Here is a 17,193-nt window from a genome sequence, read left to right on the forward strand (position 1 = left end):
TGCCTCATCAGCCACCCCCTGCAAACCTTCACTGTGGATAGTACTCAGGATTCGCTATGTTGCACCACTGAACAGCACAAACCTTCAGGCCCTTGCAAAGAACAAACACGGTTTGCTCTTTTGAATGCATGCTCAATCTCGAACAAAGCTCATTATCTGAGTGACTTGTTCACATCTGAAAATCTTGACTTCATGGCCATCACAGAGACTTGGCAGCAGGAGCAGGACTACTTCCATTTAAATGAACTATGTCCCCCTGACTGCTCTGTTTTTGGAACACCTCGGGTTGAACGGCGTGGAGGAGGCCTTGCGCTCATCCACCGCAATTCCTTCCATTGCAGGCATATGAAGCCGGATCATTTCAACTCATTTGAGCTCCAAATGACTAAAGTTGGAAATTTAGACTTCTTTTATTGTATTTTAGTCTATCGTCCCCCTGGTTCTGCTAGAGAATTTTTAAATGAATTTTCTGAAATTTTATCTATTCTTATCAAATTTGAAAAGGTTTTAATTCTTGGTGATTTTAATTTGCATGTTGATGACCCATCTTGTAAGGTAGCTTCTGAATTTTTAACACTCACTGATTCTTTTAGCCTAAAGCAACATGTTTCTAGTCCCACACACAACAAAGGTCACATCTTAGATCTTGTTTTTTCCTTCGGCCTAGATATACGGGCTCTGAATGTAGTGGATGTTCATGCGACTGACCATTTCTGTGTTTATTTTAACATATCCAGTCATGTGTCCAATAACTCCCATAAAGTGGTATCTCAAAGGTGTATTATAAATCACACTGTTGTTGAACAGTTTTCAAAACTGTTTCATCTTAATCTTATTGATTATTGTGACAATGTAGAAAATCTTATCAATCATTTTAATGGTCATTGCCTGACTGTTTTGGATATAGTGACACCTATGAAGCTTAAAACTGAAACATCTTCTAACTCTCCTCGTCCCTGGTTAAATGAAGAGATTGCCGCTTTCAGAAGAACATGTCGCCAGGTGGAACGCTTGTGGAAGTCCACTAACCTGGAAGTACACAGACTGCATTTAAAGGAGATGACTGGGACACTAAATAATATGATTAAGCTCGCCAGATCTAAGTATTTCTCTGACCTAGTACATATGAACAAGAGAAATCCCAAAGTTTTCTTTAATACCATTCAAAACATTGTTTCACCCTCAGCTCCACCTGTTCCTGTTTACACTACTGACGATTGCAACAGATTCCTACGATATTTTGTAAATAAGGCGAATGAGCTCAAATTAAACCTAAAAGCATCCAATGAGAATACCACTATTGTAGCCTCTTTAAACTACTCTTGGTCTAACTTTTCTGCCATTTTAATAGACAAAGTCATGGTCGTATTGAAAAAGATGAAGCCATCCTCATGTCCCCTAGACATATTGCCATCATCTATGTTTTTTTAAAGTTATTGACCTAATTGCCCCATTTCTTGTTAAAATGATTAATCTGCCTCTCTCCACTGGGACTGTCCCAAACTTCTTTAAACAGGCAGCGATAAGTCCCATCTTAAAAAAGCCCAACCTGGATCCATCACAACCCTCCAATTATAGGCCAATTTCAAAATTACCTTTACTTTCAAAAGTCTTGGAGAAGATAGTGGCAGAACAGTTAACATCTTTTTTAAACAACTATGAACTCTTCGATAAATGCCAATCTGGTTTTAGAAAGATGCATTCCACGGAGACCACTTTACTTAAAGTTTCAAATGATATACAGATGGCTGCTGACGCTGGAAAATATACAGTTTTGGTTCTTTTAGACTTATCCTTAGCATTTGACACTGTTGATCATAAAAAACTGTTGGGCAGATTAGAAAATGAGTTTGGTATTGCTGGGTTTGTTTTAAAGTGGTTTACCTCCTACCTACCAGAACATTCTCTGTTTATATAAATGGCATGCTTTCTAATACCTCTCCACTCCTACATGGTGTGCCTCAGGGATCTGTTTTAGGACCACTTTTGTTTTTAATGTACATCTACCCACTTTGAAAGCTTTTAAATAACTTTAAAAATGTGTCATACCATTTCTATGCCGATGATATTCAGCTGTACTGCTCCTTCAATGACTCAGAACTCCACAAACTTACGGATCTACTAGATTGCCTTGCTTGGGTTAAATCTTGGCTCACAAGTAACAGTCTACAGCTAAACCCAGAAAAGACAGAAACACTAATAGTTGCCCCAGAAAACAAAACCCCAATAATTTCCCAGCATCTTGGTTCTTTGAGCTCCTCTGTACAGCCCTGTATCAGAAATCTTGGTGTATGGTTTGACCAGTCAATGTCTTTGGATCATCATTCCAGCCTTTTAATTAGAAACTGTTTTTATCATTTACGTAACATAGCAAAACTGCGGGCGTTTTTATTTAGAGATGGTTATCCATGCTTTTATTTCTTCTCGTTTAGATTATTGTAATTCTCTTTTTACTTGTTTTAATAAATCTGTTCTTAACCGTCTTCAGTTAGTTCAAAACACTGCTGCAAGGCTTTTAACAGGATCAGACAAAAGGGCACATATTACCCCCATTTTATCCTCCTTGCACTGGCTCCCAATCAAGTGGCGTATTGATTTTAAAATTTTAGTTTTAACCTACAGAGCTTTAAATGGACAGATCCCAAAATATTTATCAGAATTTGCTCTGTCCCTACGCTTCGAGCCGAGCCCTCCGATCCTCAGATCAAAATCTTTTAAAGATTTTTAAGACCAAGTATAAAACCAGAGGTAACCGGTCGTTCCAGGCAGCAGCCCCCAGACTCTGGAATGCCCTCCCTCTGTCCTTTCGTGTGGCCGACACCGTCGATTCTTTTAAAAGTCAACTGAAGACACTTTTATTCAAAAATGCTTTTAGCTGACTGGTTTTATTGTTACTTTTATTCTATGTTTATTTTTCTTCAATTTAATTTTGCTTACATTATATTTAATTGATTGTTTTTCTGCTTTTACTGGATTGTATATTTTTTATTGTTCAGCGCTTTGTGATTTTATCTGTGAAAGGCGCTATATAAATAAAACTTACTTACTTACTTACTTACTTACATTTCAAAAGTAGAACATAATTCACACCGTCTTTTGTTGTCCTAAGACGGGTGTAAAAACTGTCGTTTTATCACGGACAAACCACATGTCCAGAACGGCGTTCTGATGTGTCACATATGGACGTCAAAAATGCTGTAATGTTCATGAATCCATAGTTTTCTGCTATGGTATAGAGGTTAAAGCAGCTGAACTTTATGTTTAACTCATGTGGAAATTGTGAGTTTGACTCCACGCAGAAATGTTTATTTATTTTTTTGCCGACTTTCTTTTTATTTATTTTTTTAATTTCTTTAAACTTGTCCTGTCCAACAGCTGGGCAAACAGATGAGAGCTGACGGCATCTTGTGTTGGACATGTTTTACTTTAACAACAGGGGTTATTAATATTCTGACAAACCAGAGGTATGTCTGAATAAACCCCTTTTGTAATTGAGGCCAAACTTTATTAATTTCAATCATATTTGAAATCTTTGGTGTTGGACCGGACGGAAAAGGAAAGAAGGGAAGAAGAGAGAGGGATGTTAGAAAGGGGGGGGGGTAAGAGGGTGATAATAGGAGGGGGAGGTAAAACCAAGAACCAGCATAAAGCAACAGGTTTACTGGTTGTTTATCATTACGGTAAGGTTCAAATGTAGTACAAATCTCAAAGGGGCGGGGCCTGTCCACAAACACACTCAAATGTTATCAACACACCTGTTAGCTGCAGAAATGTCCACTTGTCAACATGTACACAAAACAGATAGTGCTCACACACACATACTTATACCTTCAAACTAACTGGTGTGAAATATTTCATTCATTCAATCATGCAAACTATTAGTGTAAAGATGAGCTAACACCTGTGCTCAGGCGAGTGTTTATGTTCTTCTAAAATGGACGGTGGAATGTGAAAAGAAGGAGGGGGAGTGACCAGCCATCCCCACACCAAGACCCCCGCCGCAGCAGCAGCCTGAACCCCCCAACGCCACACGGCAGCAGGCAGAGAACAACCGCCCCCCGGGCGATCACATCCGCCACCAATGCCAGGGCCAGCAGGACCGATGCAAGGCCCCCAGAGCCAGAGAGCAGGGAGGCATGGGGGGAAAGATAGCGCCGCCCCAGCCCAACCAGCAGAGCAGCCCCCCCGCCGCGCCGGGAGGGCCCAACACAGGGCCCCACCCAAGAAGGGTGCCCACAGCCCCAGACGAGCCCTTCATCACCACCCAGAAGTTCCGGGCATCCCCCCGCCCCAACCCCAGATACGAGCCAGGACCTCCAAAGGGAGACCCGCTCCGCACTCCAAGCAGCTACCCACCCGGCCCATGGTAGGTCCAAGAAGGAACAAGGCAGGGGCCAGCCGCCCCCACCCAGGAGGGGGGCACCCCGGGGAAGAGGGGGGCCCACGAGGGGTGTTATGGCCCGACCAGGCTCGGCCACAGTTGGAAATTGGGCGGGGCCCAGGGGCAAGGACCAGGGGCCTCATTTTTAAATGTTGCGTACGCACAAAAGAAGGCGTACGCCACTCTCTACGCAATAGTTGAGATTTATAAAAAGCAAACTTGATGGGAAAATGTGCGGTCCTTCACGCAAGCTCTGACCCAGGCGTGTGCGCAAAAACAGCTGAAATGAGAAACGGCGACACCGTCGGCAGATGGAAGAAACACGTGAAAGTGTAAATGAATACTGCCTCTCAGAAATTACATGACGACTTCACAAAGCTTCTTCTTTCTCTTTCGGCTTTTCCCATCAGGGGTCGCCACAGCGAATCATCCTTTTCCACCTCACTCTATCATGAACATCTTCTACCCTAACGTTAGCCAACTTCATGTCCTCTGTTAAGACATCCATATATCTCCTCTTTGGCCGTCCTCTTGCCCTCCGGCAAGAGGACGGCCGACTTCACAAAGCAAGTCTTATAATTAACAGCCTACATGAACACCCGTTTGATCGATCAGCAGTTAAACAAATAAAAATAAAAAAATAAAACGAAATTTACAACAGAAATTCAAATGAACACATATTTGCATAAAGTGAAATATGTTCTGCAACATTGGCATGTTGTGCAATTCATCTTCATAAATAATATAGTTAACAGAACGAAATAATGTACAAAACTGATATTCTCGTCATTGTGTCCGTCTGGCAGAGCAGATATAGGTGCAATTAGAGAGACAGATGGATAGATGGAGAGAGATGCATTAATTGTCCACTCCACTTAAGGGATTCCCCAATTATTGCCGCCAGTCTCTCATCAGGAGGGGTCAGTTCCGGTGTCCCCCCCCCCCACCCACCCGTGGCAGACACACTCTGGAGATGCAGCGCCAGACGTTTTTTTGCCTCAACTTTGATGTCCGACCATTTCTTTTTTAATTTGGCCACTGTCCGAGGTTGTGAGGCTACAGCATTTGGCGTCTGCCACCGTTTGCCACTCACGTGCCTTTTTGGCATTAGTAATGCCCACACTGTGCCCTCCAAACAACACTTTTATCCTCTTTTCCACCTCGGCAATGATAACTTCTACTTCACATTGAGCGAAGTTAAGTTTTATTTCATTTCCTCTCTGTGTTTGCCATGATTTCACAATCAATGAATATTCATTTGTGGGCGTTTCACGGACTATTTATGGGCAACTATGGGCGTGTCATGAAGCCGCAAAAAGCTGCGCTGCATTTAGAATTGGTTGTGATTTATTAAGGGAAAGATGCGTAGGATGTGCGTGCGCACGGTTTTATAAATCCGAATATTTCTGTGCGTACGCACGTCCTATGTTTCATCCGTACGCCACTTCTGACGCAAATCCTACGCAAAGTTTTATAAATGAGGCCCCAGGACCCACCCCACAGGGATAAGGACACCCCCCGCTCAGGTGTAATTTGAACCCCTTCCCTACGCGGAGAGAGCACCACCGGGCCCAGGAAACCGGCACCCAGGGGACACGGCCGCCATTGCCAAGGGCCCAGTACCCCCCACCAGGGATGGGGTAGGGGACAGATGGTCCTGGGTCCCACCTTCCTTGCAAAATGTGTGTGCGTGTGTGTGTGTTTGTGAGGGTGTATGTGTGCATGTGTGTGTGTTTATGTTTGAATGTATGATTTGAGGAGTAAAAAGTGTGTGTACTAAGGGGGTGCAGTTAAAATTGGCAGGTAGGGCACTGAGGGGACATTTATGATTACTCACAGTAATGTCCCCTCACCCTCCCCACCAAGGGGCCCTAAATGTCTAAGGTGCGGTTAAAATTGGCGGGTAGGGTGCTAGGAGGACATCTGCTGCTTGCTGGCAGTGATGTCCAAGCACCCCCCCTACCAAGGGCCCTACATGTCTAAGGTGCAAATAAAACCGAGAGAGGGGGGGCCCATTCCATACGGCAACCATGGGAGGGAGACCACTGCCAAGTAGCTCCCCCCCCCCCCAAAGTGCATCGCAGGCTAAACCCCCCACGCCCTCACCCTAATATGAGATTATATGAGGAAGGGGGTAAATTGGGGACAGCTGGTAGACTGTCTCCTGGTGGTCAAACAGCTGCCCGCATCCACCCCCCCCCCCCCCCCCCCCCCCAGCATTGGGGCCCAGGTCCCCCAGCCCCGGGGTCCCATCCCCCGAGACGCCGGCGCCCCAGGCCCAGCACGACCCACCCCACACAGAGAGAGAGGAGCCAGAAAGTGCCGCTCCCCCTGGAGCAAGCCCAGGCCCCCACCCCCAGGCGCCGGCCCTGGGAGAGCTCTGGTCAGGCCTCGACGGGACCAAGGCAGCCAACCGGCCGGGGAAACCGCCGATTGCCACCAGCGGGGACCCGACCCATCTATGCCCCAAGGTTCCGTACCCATAGAGCCCCCCCACAAGACAGGGCTGACAAGCCGCCCCCCAGACCCCGCAGCCGCAGCGGATGACACCCAGAGCGACTGGGGGCCCCAAGAAGGTTGCCCCGCCCCGTCCCAGAGCCAGGGAAGGGTTGATCCCAGCCCCAGGTGCAGACGGGCTGGGATCTGGGAGCTGGGCTGGGAGCTGATCACAGGTCACATTAATGTTTTTATTAATTAAAACAGCAACTCCTCGTTGTTTGGAGTTGTAACTGGCAGAATACATGACTTGAAATTGTGAGCAGCACAGGAGATGATCCAATAAGTTAGATCAATGGGTCTCCTGCAGTAGAGCTATATCTGCTTTTAGATCATTCAGGTGCTGTAACACTGTCATTCTCTTTGGCCCAGAGCCAAGTCCACGCACATTCCAGCTAACGATGTTAAGACTGTTCATAACTGCTCTGATTTGAAAAGTGTATAGCTAGATAACGCGTGTGTGCCAGTTCGTGTGCACTTGCCCGCTGTGCAAACCTACTGCACAGAGAAGCGCTGTGCATGTGTGCGCATAAACCTTTTCTAGCTATGTAGGCTGCGTGTTGCGTGCGTCCCATTAGAGCCTGTGTGAGGTGTTTGCAGTTTGTCGGCGTGTGTGTGCGGGATCGCATGTGCATGCCCGTGTGTGCGCACGCCCCGTTCCGTACATAAATAAATACTTACCAGGGATGCGTTGCTTTTAGGTGATTTACATATGGGGAGGGGGGAGGGGGGGCAAAGGAAAGGAAAGAACAACAAAACAACAACAGAGACTTGAGTGGGACTGAGGTGAAGAAAAAGACTTTTCCTGAGATGGAGGTGTGGTTATTGATGATCCGGTTTTCCATTCATTGAAATTCGTTTAGCTGAATTCTTCTGGGCAGCGCAGATGTTCTCAGCGCGGATCTGAAAGCCTTCAGCACAGCCAGGGTGTGATTTCTGGGTCTTGGAACAGCCGCCCATCGACGTATAATTTGTCAACGGCCACAACCGCTCTAAAACCAGCAGTAAGATGCTTCCTCCTCAGCGGGAACAGGATCTTTCTTCTGCCATGTAGTCTGAGACACAACTCCCAATTTCAACATAATATTTTCTGTCTTCTAGATAAGACTTGAGCCAACGTAGGGCAGATCCAGAGATGCCAACCCAGTCTTGGAGTCTGTGCATAAGGATCCCATGATCAACAGTATCAAAGGCAGCACTCAGGTCTAGCAGGATTAAGACAGTGACTTTTCCATCATCAGTGTTCAGGCGGATGTCGTTGGTTACCTTGATAAGAGCAGTTTCTGTGCTATGATGGGGTCTAAAACCTGACTGGAAAACATCAAATGAATTGTTTAATAAGAGAAAGTCAGTGAGCTGTTGGTAGACAACTTTTTCAAGGACTTTTCCTAAAAATGGCAGATTAGAGATAGGTCTGTAATTATTCAGTACAGTGGGATCAAGACCGCTCTTTTTCAGGAGGGGTTTAATGACTGCAGTTTTTAAGGCCTCTGGAAATATTCCAGATTGAAGAGACATGTTAACTATTGAAGTAATTGATGGCAAAACACTGTTCAGGACAGACTTTAGAAATCTAGTGGGTAACACATCAAGGCAGCATGTAGACGAGCTCAGACGGGTGATGGTCTCTTGGACAGTTTGGTCAGTGACAGGTACAAAGTGAGTCAGCTTAGAGTGAGTAGGTGGCCGTTGGATAGTTATATGTGTTGTGGAGTTGATGGCTTTTTTAATGCCCTGAACCTTGTCATTAAAAAATACGGCAAACTCATTACATTTAGGTGTGTAAACCAGTTCTATTGGTATTCAGCAGCAGAGATCATCAGTGTCTGAAAGGGAAAGTGACTGGAAAGAGCCGTGTTCATGTTTTTGGGACAAGGTCATGAAGAAATTACTAAACAGCCCCCCCTTCACCCCCATTCATAATTAATTTTCATTTCCAGGTCTTCATGATTTTTCCTCCAAAATCTCTCCTAAAAATGTCATCTGTCAGTGTCTCATCAGGGCGGGTCCCACCTGACTGAATGGATCAAGTTCCTGGACCTCCAGCTGCATCACTGCTCCTGAACACACTTTTCTGTCTGATTGTAGGTTGGAGGAATGCAGTTTGTCAGAGATCAGCTGTAAAGTTCTGGTCTCAGCTCTGAAGAAAAACCCGTCCAATCTGACAGAACTGGACCTGAGCTACAACCAGAACCTGAAGGATCCAGGAGTTGTTCATCTGTGTGGTTTTCTGGAGAGTCCAGACTGCAGACTGCAGACTCTGAGGTCAGACTCCATGTTTCAGTTGTGTTCACATCAATATGATGACAAAGTTGTGTTAGGACTGAACTGCAGACATGAGGCTCATCAGCTCTGCTCTGTGTCTTTGGTCCAAGAGACTCCTTTAAAGCGCGTGCAGAAGCAGCAGCCTCACGTGCACGCTCACATGCACTCTGAGTCCTGCTGTGTTTCAGCAGATGCAGCTGAGAGTCCAAAGGGTTAGGGTGACAGAGTCCTGCTGCAGCTGGATGCTGCTCTGACAGACACATCCTCCACAAACATCCTCACCTTTTCATCCACAAACATCATCACATCATCCATCAAAGCTCCCAGCAGCTTCTGACTCTTCATTCAGAGCTGAAGTCATGCTTGATCAGGGATCAATGTCCAACATTTGCTGCTGACTCTTCCTCATCACTTCCTTCTTCTCTCTGCTTTGATCTGTTGGAGCTGAAAGTCTCTGCTTGAAGGGCTGCAGCAGAGAAGGACTGGAAGATCATCTCCTGAAAACTGGGAGGAAGACTTTCCAGCATCCTGCTGCTGAAATTCTCCCATGATTCAGTGCTGTTTGGAGAAGAGCTGAGCAGAAAGAGGAAGTGGACTTTTTCTGCTGTTGCTGCAGAAACATCAGTTGCTTTGGATGCAGCCACAGGCTGATGTTTGACTTCCACACATCTGGACTTCTTTCCTGAAGCAGCTGCATGTTGTCCTGAATGTTCCTGAATGTTCTTCTTCTCTGCTTCTGCTGGACTCTTCTGATCTGCTGCTGTTGCTTCACATCTTTGGACTTTTTCTAAACTTTCTGATCTTCTTCAGCTCTGAACTCTTTAGAAGAAGTGAAGGATGAAAAACAGGAACTTTGTCTGTAAACTCAACTCTTTCTTCTGGATTCAGGTTATATGGCTGCAGTTTGTCAAAGTCCAGCTGTGATGCTCTGGTCTCAGCTCTGAAGTCCAACCCGTCCCACCTGACAGAACTGGACCTGATGAACAACAACATTCAGTCTTCAGATGTTCAGCAGCTCCAGGATCTGGTGGAGAGTCCAAACTCCAAACTGCAGACTCTGAGGTCAGTAGAGGGTTGGAGTCAGTCCAGCTGCTTCCAGATGTTTGGTCCTAAAGTTAGTCTGAGAGCAAAGATGCAGAGTTTCCTGTGAAGCTGCAGCTTCTCAGTGAAGCTCTGAGGAGAATGATGACAGGCTTTAGGACAACAGTCAGCCAATCAGAGCAGCAGAAGCTCCAACAGGTGAAGATGACAGGAAGCTGCTGCTCTGAACAGGACTGAAGCTCCTGCTGCTCTTCCTACTGCTGTGCTGCATCACTGACTGACAGACCAGGATCAGGAGACACTCCTTCATCTCTGTCTCTCTACTTTCTCTCTGCAGGTGGAGGTGGTGAGTCTGATGTTCCTCCAAGAGGAGCAGAGAGGAGCAGCAGCAGCAGCTGGTCTGCAGAGATGTGGTGACTGGACGGTGTTCCTGGGAGGTGGAGAGCAGAGTGATGGAGGAATCAGAGGAAGTGGAGATGAGTGTCAGAGCTGCAGCAGGAACTGATCTGAGATCAGCTCCACTGTCTCTCCGTTATGGTGCTGCAGCTCCCCCAGTGGACTGATGGAGAACTGCACTTCCTCTAATTCTAACTTCTGAAACGTCACTATGGGGTCAAATTGTGAAGTTTGGTCGTTTCCTGCAAATAAACTCTGATATGAATTTGTAACAGCAACCAGTAAATAGCTGGTAAACTAACCTGGCTCCAGTAAGTTTGGATTTTAAAGGTGTTTGTAAAAAGTTAACCTGGACGGTTTCTCTAAACTGATGTGGATGGAAGCCCTAGCTCTAGCTGGAAACACTGCTACAACGTGAAGGGGATTTTCATGGATGGTTACCTCTCAGGTTGGACACGCCCCTGACCAGGTGCCAGTGGTTGTATTGATGATTGAGGATCAGATAGAAGAGTTGGAGCAGCATAGCAGCCCCAGTCTGCAGTCTAACAGTGGTGACATCAGGCTGGGCTCATGGGCTGATTTGGAAGAGACAGAAACTGTCAACTTTGTAGGGGAGAGCTGCCATTTTCTGTCAAATCCTTGTTCTCCTGTTTCTTTTAGTGGTCAGACAGTCAGCATGTAGGTTTGGGACTTTTATTTTGTAGGATCTGAGGGAAGTTTGTTTTCTCCGTTTACTAGAGGTGTGTTCTGTTTGTTGTGTTCGCCTTGGCTCTCCCTGAATTTAAGATGCTCCTAGAATAAATTCCAGTTATTCTTTATCTCCACTTCTTTGTTTTTTCTACACATTTATCTGAATTATTTCACTTATTTACGTTTTCTAAAGTCATGTGACGCTGCAGCTACTAAATCTGATGGATATAAACCAGAAATCCACAAAAACCAACAGAATCAATCAATAAAAATGTCCAAATGGATCTGAAATAGACATAAAAACTAGTTTGATGTTTTTCTGCGTTAAATGAAGGAGTCACCAACGTGAAAAGAGGAAAAGTTGATTGAATCAGTGATGAACAGAAGCACAAATACAGAGAGACATCCTCAGCGGGGGGGTTACCAGCAAACAGCACCTTTAGCCAAAATAGATCCAGATGTGAGAATCAAACACTCCTCTACACACTGAAGCAAGCAGCTCTACAAAAGGTTCTGGTTCTGTTTGGAAGAGGAAAAATACCAGCAGAACTTTAGTCATCAACAAGTTTAGGAAAACGTCTCTGCTGCAGAACACAGGAGAACCAAACCAACTCATGTGTCTGTGTGGGACTGGAAGTTCAGAAAAGTCCTCATGGCTTTGAGATGCTTTTTGGGAACAAACAGATCCCAGAGTGGAAAGCCCACACCATGACAGCGCCGCCTCCTTTAAGGCTGGAAGCTACATCTCCAAAATACACTTTGGTGGCTGTTTTGGAGCAGATGAGAACTTTGTCAAACGCTAAAAACGTCTGCGGCTAGAAAAGTACAACTCTGTTGAACAACGTGCTTTTATTTTGAAAATTACAATGACTTGGTTTCCTTTAAAGTAGATTTATACATGTGTGTATTTGTTATTTACAATGATGTTCTTATTGCAAACCTGAAAGTCAATCCTTGTAAAATGGCATCATGTGCAATAAAGTTTGAATAAATAAATAATCAACACAGAGCGCTGTGTGTCTGAAGGATGTTTGTATGCATTTATACATGCCAACATATCCCAGAATTCCCTGGTTTCAGCGCCATCATGTTTTAAAAACAACTTTATTCCACAAAAAGGAAATAAATCCAGTAGAAAACATCAAACTAAAGCTTGGTGGCTGATGCTAAAGCTGCTGACGCCCTCTTTTTATATTTGATTATTATTGAAATATAATCATTACAAACTCTCAGACACAACCACACAATGATGCAAGGCACAGCTCTACACACACAAAACAACGTATACATGTCTAAAAATCTAGAAATCTTTCAGCATCAATGAAATTTCAAGGCATTTAACAATCTGGACTCTAGATCAGTAACTATTCTGGAGCAGATTTCCAAATGTCATCAATAAAGGATTTGAGTTCTGAATCCATTCAATGAGGAGAAATACAGTCTGACTTCAATTTCAAACACAGTCAATTCAGATGATCTGTTTTCATTTGGATGCATTTCTTTCATTTTGGGGACTACGGTCCATTTGATGAATTTCCATAGTTGATCACCTGATGTGTCTGTTATTTTAGATTGATGATACTTTACTGTTAAAGTCATGGTAGAATTGACCTTTAAAGGATTTGTTTACATATTTATCATCACATTTTTCAGTGAGTTTTATTTCATCTATGACTAAATTTGGTAGTTTAATTTGAACATTGGAAGACAATATTCTATTTCTTCTTAAATGGATTAAAGCAATTGGAATTTCTCTGCAGGTTTTCTGAAATTCCTTGGTTGAACATTAAATATCAAATTGACTTTTGAAGTCTCTTCATTGAAGAATTTCTCCATTTGAATCAAGAACATCGTTTCCAAAATGATCTTGAGGTCAAACCGATTCTGATGAAACATTGTCTTCCTGTTTGTGGTCATTACTCTGTTGTTCCACAGGGGGGCGCAGTGAGGCCAAAACTAGGACTACATAGCATTTTCCACTGGAAAAGTACTTGTTGGTGAAATTCTGAAACCTTTAGAGGAAGTTTGGAAATTTCAAAGTCACATCAACAAAAAATCTAATCCAGCGACTTTTTTGAAGATGTTTTTGGGAAAATGAAACCAGAATGAGTCAGGGTTAGCTAGAAAGTCTATAAACATTTGATTCTGAAAGTTCCAACCATTGATTCTTAATAAATCATCTTCACACCTCCCTAATTATATTCCTGAATTGGTTGAATTTGTCTGATGAAATTGGTCTTATTTCTCCAAATAAATGCATAAATAACTGAGTAATTATTTTAATTCTTTGAATTAATGCTGAATCTAACCTGCAGGAGGCACAGCAGCTGCAGTTACCGGTGACGTCCACGAGAGAAGAAATGTCCATGTCCTTCATGTTGAACGTCTTTCTCTGTCATCAATTCACTTGATTTCTGATTTCATGCTCAACATTTCAAGCTGATGTCTTTGTGTCTCAGCCTCCAGGGGGGTATTCCAGGAAGCATGTTTAAACTAGCCTGACTTTAAGCCTGAACTCTGGCTGACATCCGCCTGAACTTGCTTACTCTGGGTATGTCGGTTCCAAAAGACCGGATATGAGTTGGGGTAATTACGCTCCACTTGGTAACCCTGGGTTCACCTCTCAACATATGCGTTTCAGTCCAGATTATCCAAGATATCCTGTGATGTCCTGGGAAATGAAGTTTCTTTGGTTTGAAGCAAGTGTCTGCGGTTCCGCCTGTACACTTGTCCACTTGGTGTTTTGACTATGTAGGATCTTGGCAGATTGTGTTTATTTATCACAGTGACTGCTTCCCACTTGCTGCCTTGCCTAATCCTCAGATTTTCCCCATCTTGGAGTTCAGACAGTGTCCTGGTTCTCTGATCAAATGATTGTTTCTGTCTTTCCTGTCTCCTCACAAGGTCACTTCTGGCATTTTCATGAAGAGCAGGTTGTAACAATGCCTTTGACACAGGTAGTTTTGACTTGAGTCTTCTCCCAAGGAGTAATTGTGCCGGTGAAAGGCCAATCCCATCTAGTGGCGTATTCCGGTGTTCCAGCAAGGCTAAGTATGGATCACCACCACTGTCTTGTGCTTTCTTCAACAGGTGTTTTACTGTCTGGACCGCCCTCTCAGCCTGTCCATTTGATTGTGGGAAAGTGGGACTGGAGGTGGTGTGTTTGAAATCCCATGCAGTGCTGAAATCCTCCATCTCCTGGCTCACCAGCTGTCTGCCATTGTCTGAGAATAACTCATCAGGCACCCCAAGTCTTGCAAAAATGGACTTGAGTGCAATGCTGATGTGTTTGCTTGTGGTTCCACTCAGTTTGACGATCTCTGGGAACTTTGAAAAATAATCCACACACAGTAAGAACTCAGTATCATTGAAGTGAAACAAATCCACACCTACTTTTTCCCATGCTCTTTCAGGAACTGGATGTTGCATAAGTGGCTCACAACTCAGGATCTTCTGCTGTTGCATTTCTAAAGTCCCACAACTTTTCCTCTGACACTGGGAGTTGATGGCTGATGCAGTTAACATCCATTTCTTCATCTATAAGTATTTCTTTGTGTTTATTTAGACACACTCTGCTTAGTGCATCTGCAACATGCATCTCCTTTCCTGGTTTGTATTTAACCTCCAGACTATACTTTTGCAGTCTCATGAGCATTCTTTGTAGTCTAGCTGGAGCACTGAGGAGTGACTTTGAATCACTTCTAGTGGCTTATGATCACTTTCTACATGGACGTGTCTTCCATATAGGTATTGATGGAACTTCTCACAGCCAAAAACTATAGCCAGCAACTCTTTCTCAATTTGTGCACAATGTTTTTGACAGTCAGTAAGTCCCTGGAGTCATATGCTACCTGCTGTCCTTCCTGAAGTAGCACCGCTCCCAAACCCTCTGAACTTGCATCCACAGACAACGTAACTGGTTTGTTCACATCATAGTACTTCAGTACTGGTGCTTGGCTGACTAGTGCTTTTAGTTTGTCAAAACTCTGTTGCTGCTCTGTTCCCCAATGCCATTCCACGCTTCCTTCCAACTTCCTCAGAGGGGCACTAATGTCCCAAAGGTTAGGGATGAATTTAGAGAGGTATTGCAATAATTTCTGGGTCTGGCTTGAGTCCCTGCTCACTGAGCACATGTCCAATGTAGGTGATTTCTGTCATTCTTATCTTACACCTATTTTTATTCAGTTTCAGATTGATTTTCTGAATGCGTTCTAGCAGTTGCCTCAGTCGACAGTCATGCTGCTCAATGTTCTCTCCCCAAACTAGGATGTCATCTATGACATTGACCACACCCTCTAACCCTTCTAGGTGTCTGGCTATGCATCTCTGGAACACTTCCGGTGCTGAGGAAATGCCGAATGGAAGTCTTTTAAATCGGTATCTGCCAAATGGTGTGTTGAATGTACACAGGTGAGAGCTTTCTTCATCCAGTTGGATTTGCCAAAATCCATGGTTTGCATCCAAAACTGAAAATATTTGGCATTTGGCATCTCAGCTACGACTTCCTCAATTGTTCTCAGTGGATAATGTTCTCTTTTAATGCCAGCATTCAGGTCTTGTGGGTCAATGCAGATACGAACTTTGTTAGCTTTTGTTACAGTCACCATACTATTTACCCACTCTGTGGGTTCTGTTTGTTTGGTTATTACTCCCAAGCTTTCCATTCTTTTCATCTCTGTTTCAATGTTGTTTTTCAGAGCAACAGGCACTTTCCTGGGTGCATGGATGACTGGACTGACATCTGGATCTGTCTTGATGTTATATAGTCCAGGTAAACAGCCTAATCCAGTGAAGAGATCCTCATATTCACTAAGAATGTCACTCTCCGTTTCAAGCACATGCAGTCTTTTGACAAGACCCATTTCCTCACATGACTCTCCTCCCAGAATCGCAGGTGCCTTGTTCTTTATGACTTCAAACTCTATATCATAGTTTTTATCTTTGTATTGACATGTCAACACGATTTTTACTTTAGTTTGAATTTTTTTACCTGAATACCCAACAAGCTTGGAGTAAGATCTGCTCACCTTTTTGTCCACTCTCAGCTTTCTGAGATCTCTCATGGAAATGACATTGCAGTCAGCTCCAGTATCCAGCCTGACTCGATCAGACTTTCTCATTGACGATCAGACTTTCACGCCACTTTTCTTTCTTCGTTCCTTCAGCATTCATCTGTGAGACCGAGTGTTCTTGTTTTTCTGCTTGTATGGAGCCAATGAAAGATTCTTGATCACCTGCCTCAGTCTTGTTTATTTGTTGCACTTTGTGGTTATCTTGTTGTCTTCGTGAATTAGACATTTTTGCATACTGATTTTGTCTGTAGCAGGCTTTGCACACTTGTCCATAAGCAGGACATTTTCTTGGCTCATTCTTGTAGCCACATCTAAAGCAGTTTCCGTGATTTCTCATCTTTATGCTCTGTGACTTTAGTCCATCATCTTTCTTTCTCTCATGTTGTTTTTGCTTGGTGACTTTATGAACAGGAATTTCAACCTCCTCATGCAGACTTTTTTGCTGACTCCGGCTTAACTCACTGGCTCTACAAATGTCTATTGCTTTTTGTAGCGTGAGGTCAGGTTCTCGTAATAGTCGTCCTCAAACTTGATCATCCATTATCCCACAAACGACTCTATCCCGTATCAGTGAGTCAGTGAGATGCTCAAACTCACAGTCTCTTGCTTTATTTTTTAAATCAGTCACATACGCATCCACAGTTTCTGATTTTCCTTGCAGGCGTGTGAAGAACAGGTGTCTCAAATACGTCACATTTTTTCTTGGCTCACAATGTCGCCTGAACATCTCTTTCATCTCATCGTAGTCATCGACGTCTTCATCAAAGTCAAAGGTGTTGAATACCTTAATTGCTTCGTCCCCAGCCACGTGCAGGAATGTGGCTCTTTTCACAGCGTCGGACTTTTCATCGA

The 17,193-nt window shown here is 44.0% G+C and overlaps 1 protein-coding gene across 2 annotated transcripts in view; it reads left to right on the plus strand.

Annotated features, from left to right (window-relative positions):
• The window catches only part of LOC144983713 (NLR family CARD domain-containing protein 3-like), a 66,094-nt gene extending 56,512 nt beyond the window's left edge, over positions 1 to 9,582 (plus strand). For both annotated transcript variants that reach the window (XM_078930853.1, XM_078930859.1), the window contains one exon: positions 8,966 to 9,582. In XM_078930853.1, the coding sequence (XP_078786979.1) occupies positions 8,966 to 9,359 (394 nt within the window). In that variant the 3' untranslated portion in view covers positions 9,360 to 9,582. The remainder of the gene's footprint in view (positions 1 to 8,965) is intronic.
• The last annotated feature ends 7,611 nt before the right edge of the window (positions 9,583 to 17,193 follow it).

The sequence above is a fragment of the Oryzias latipes genome, chromosome 2 (assembly GCF_053564925.1).
Source record: "Oryzias latipes strain Hd-rR chromosome 2, Olatipes_Hd-rR_3.1".
Classification (NCBI taxonomy): domain Eukaryota; kingdom Metazoa; phylum Chordata; class Actinopteri; order Beloniformes; family Adrianichthyidae; genus Oryzias; species Oryzias latipes.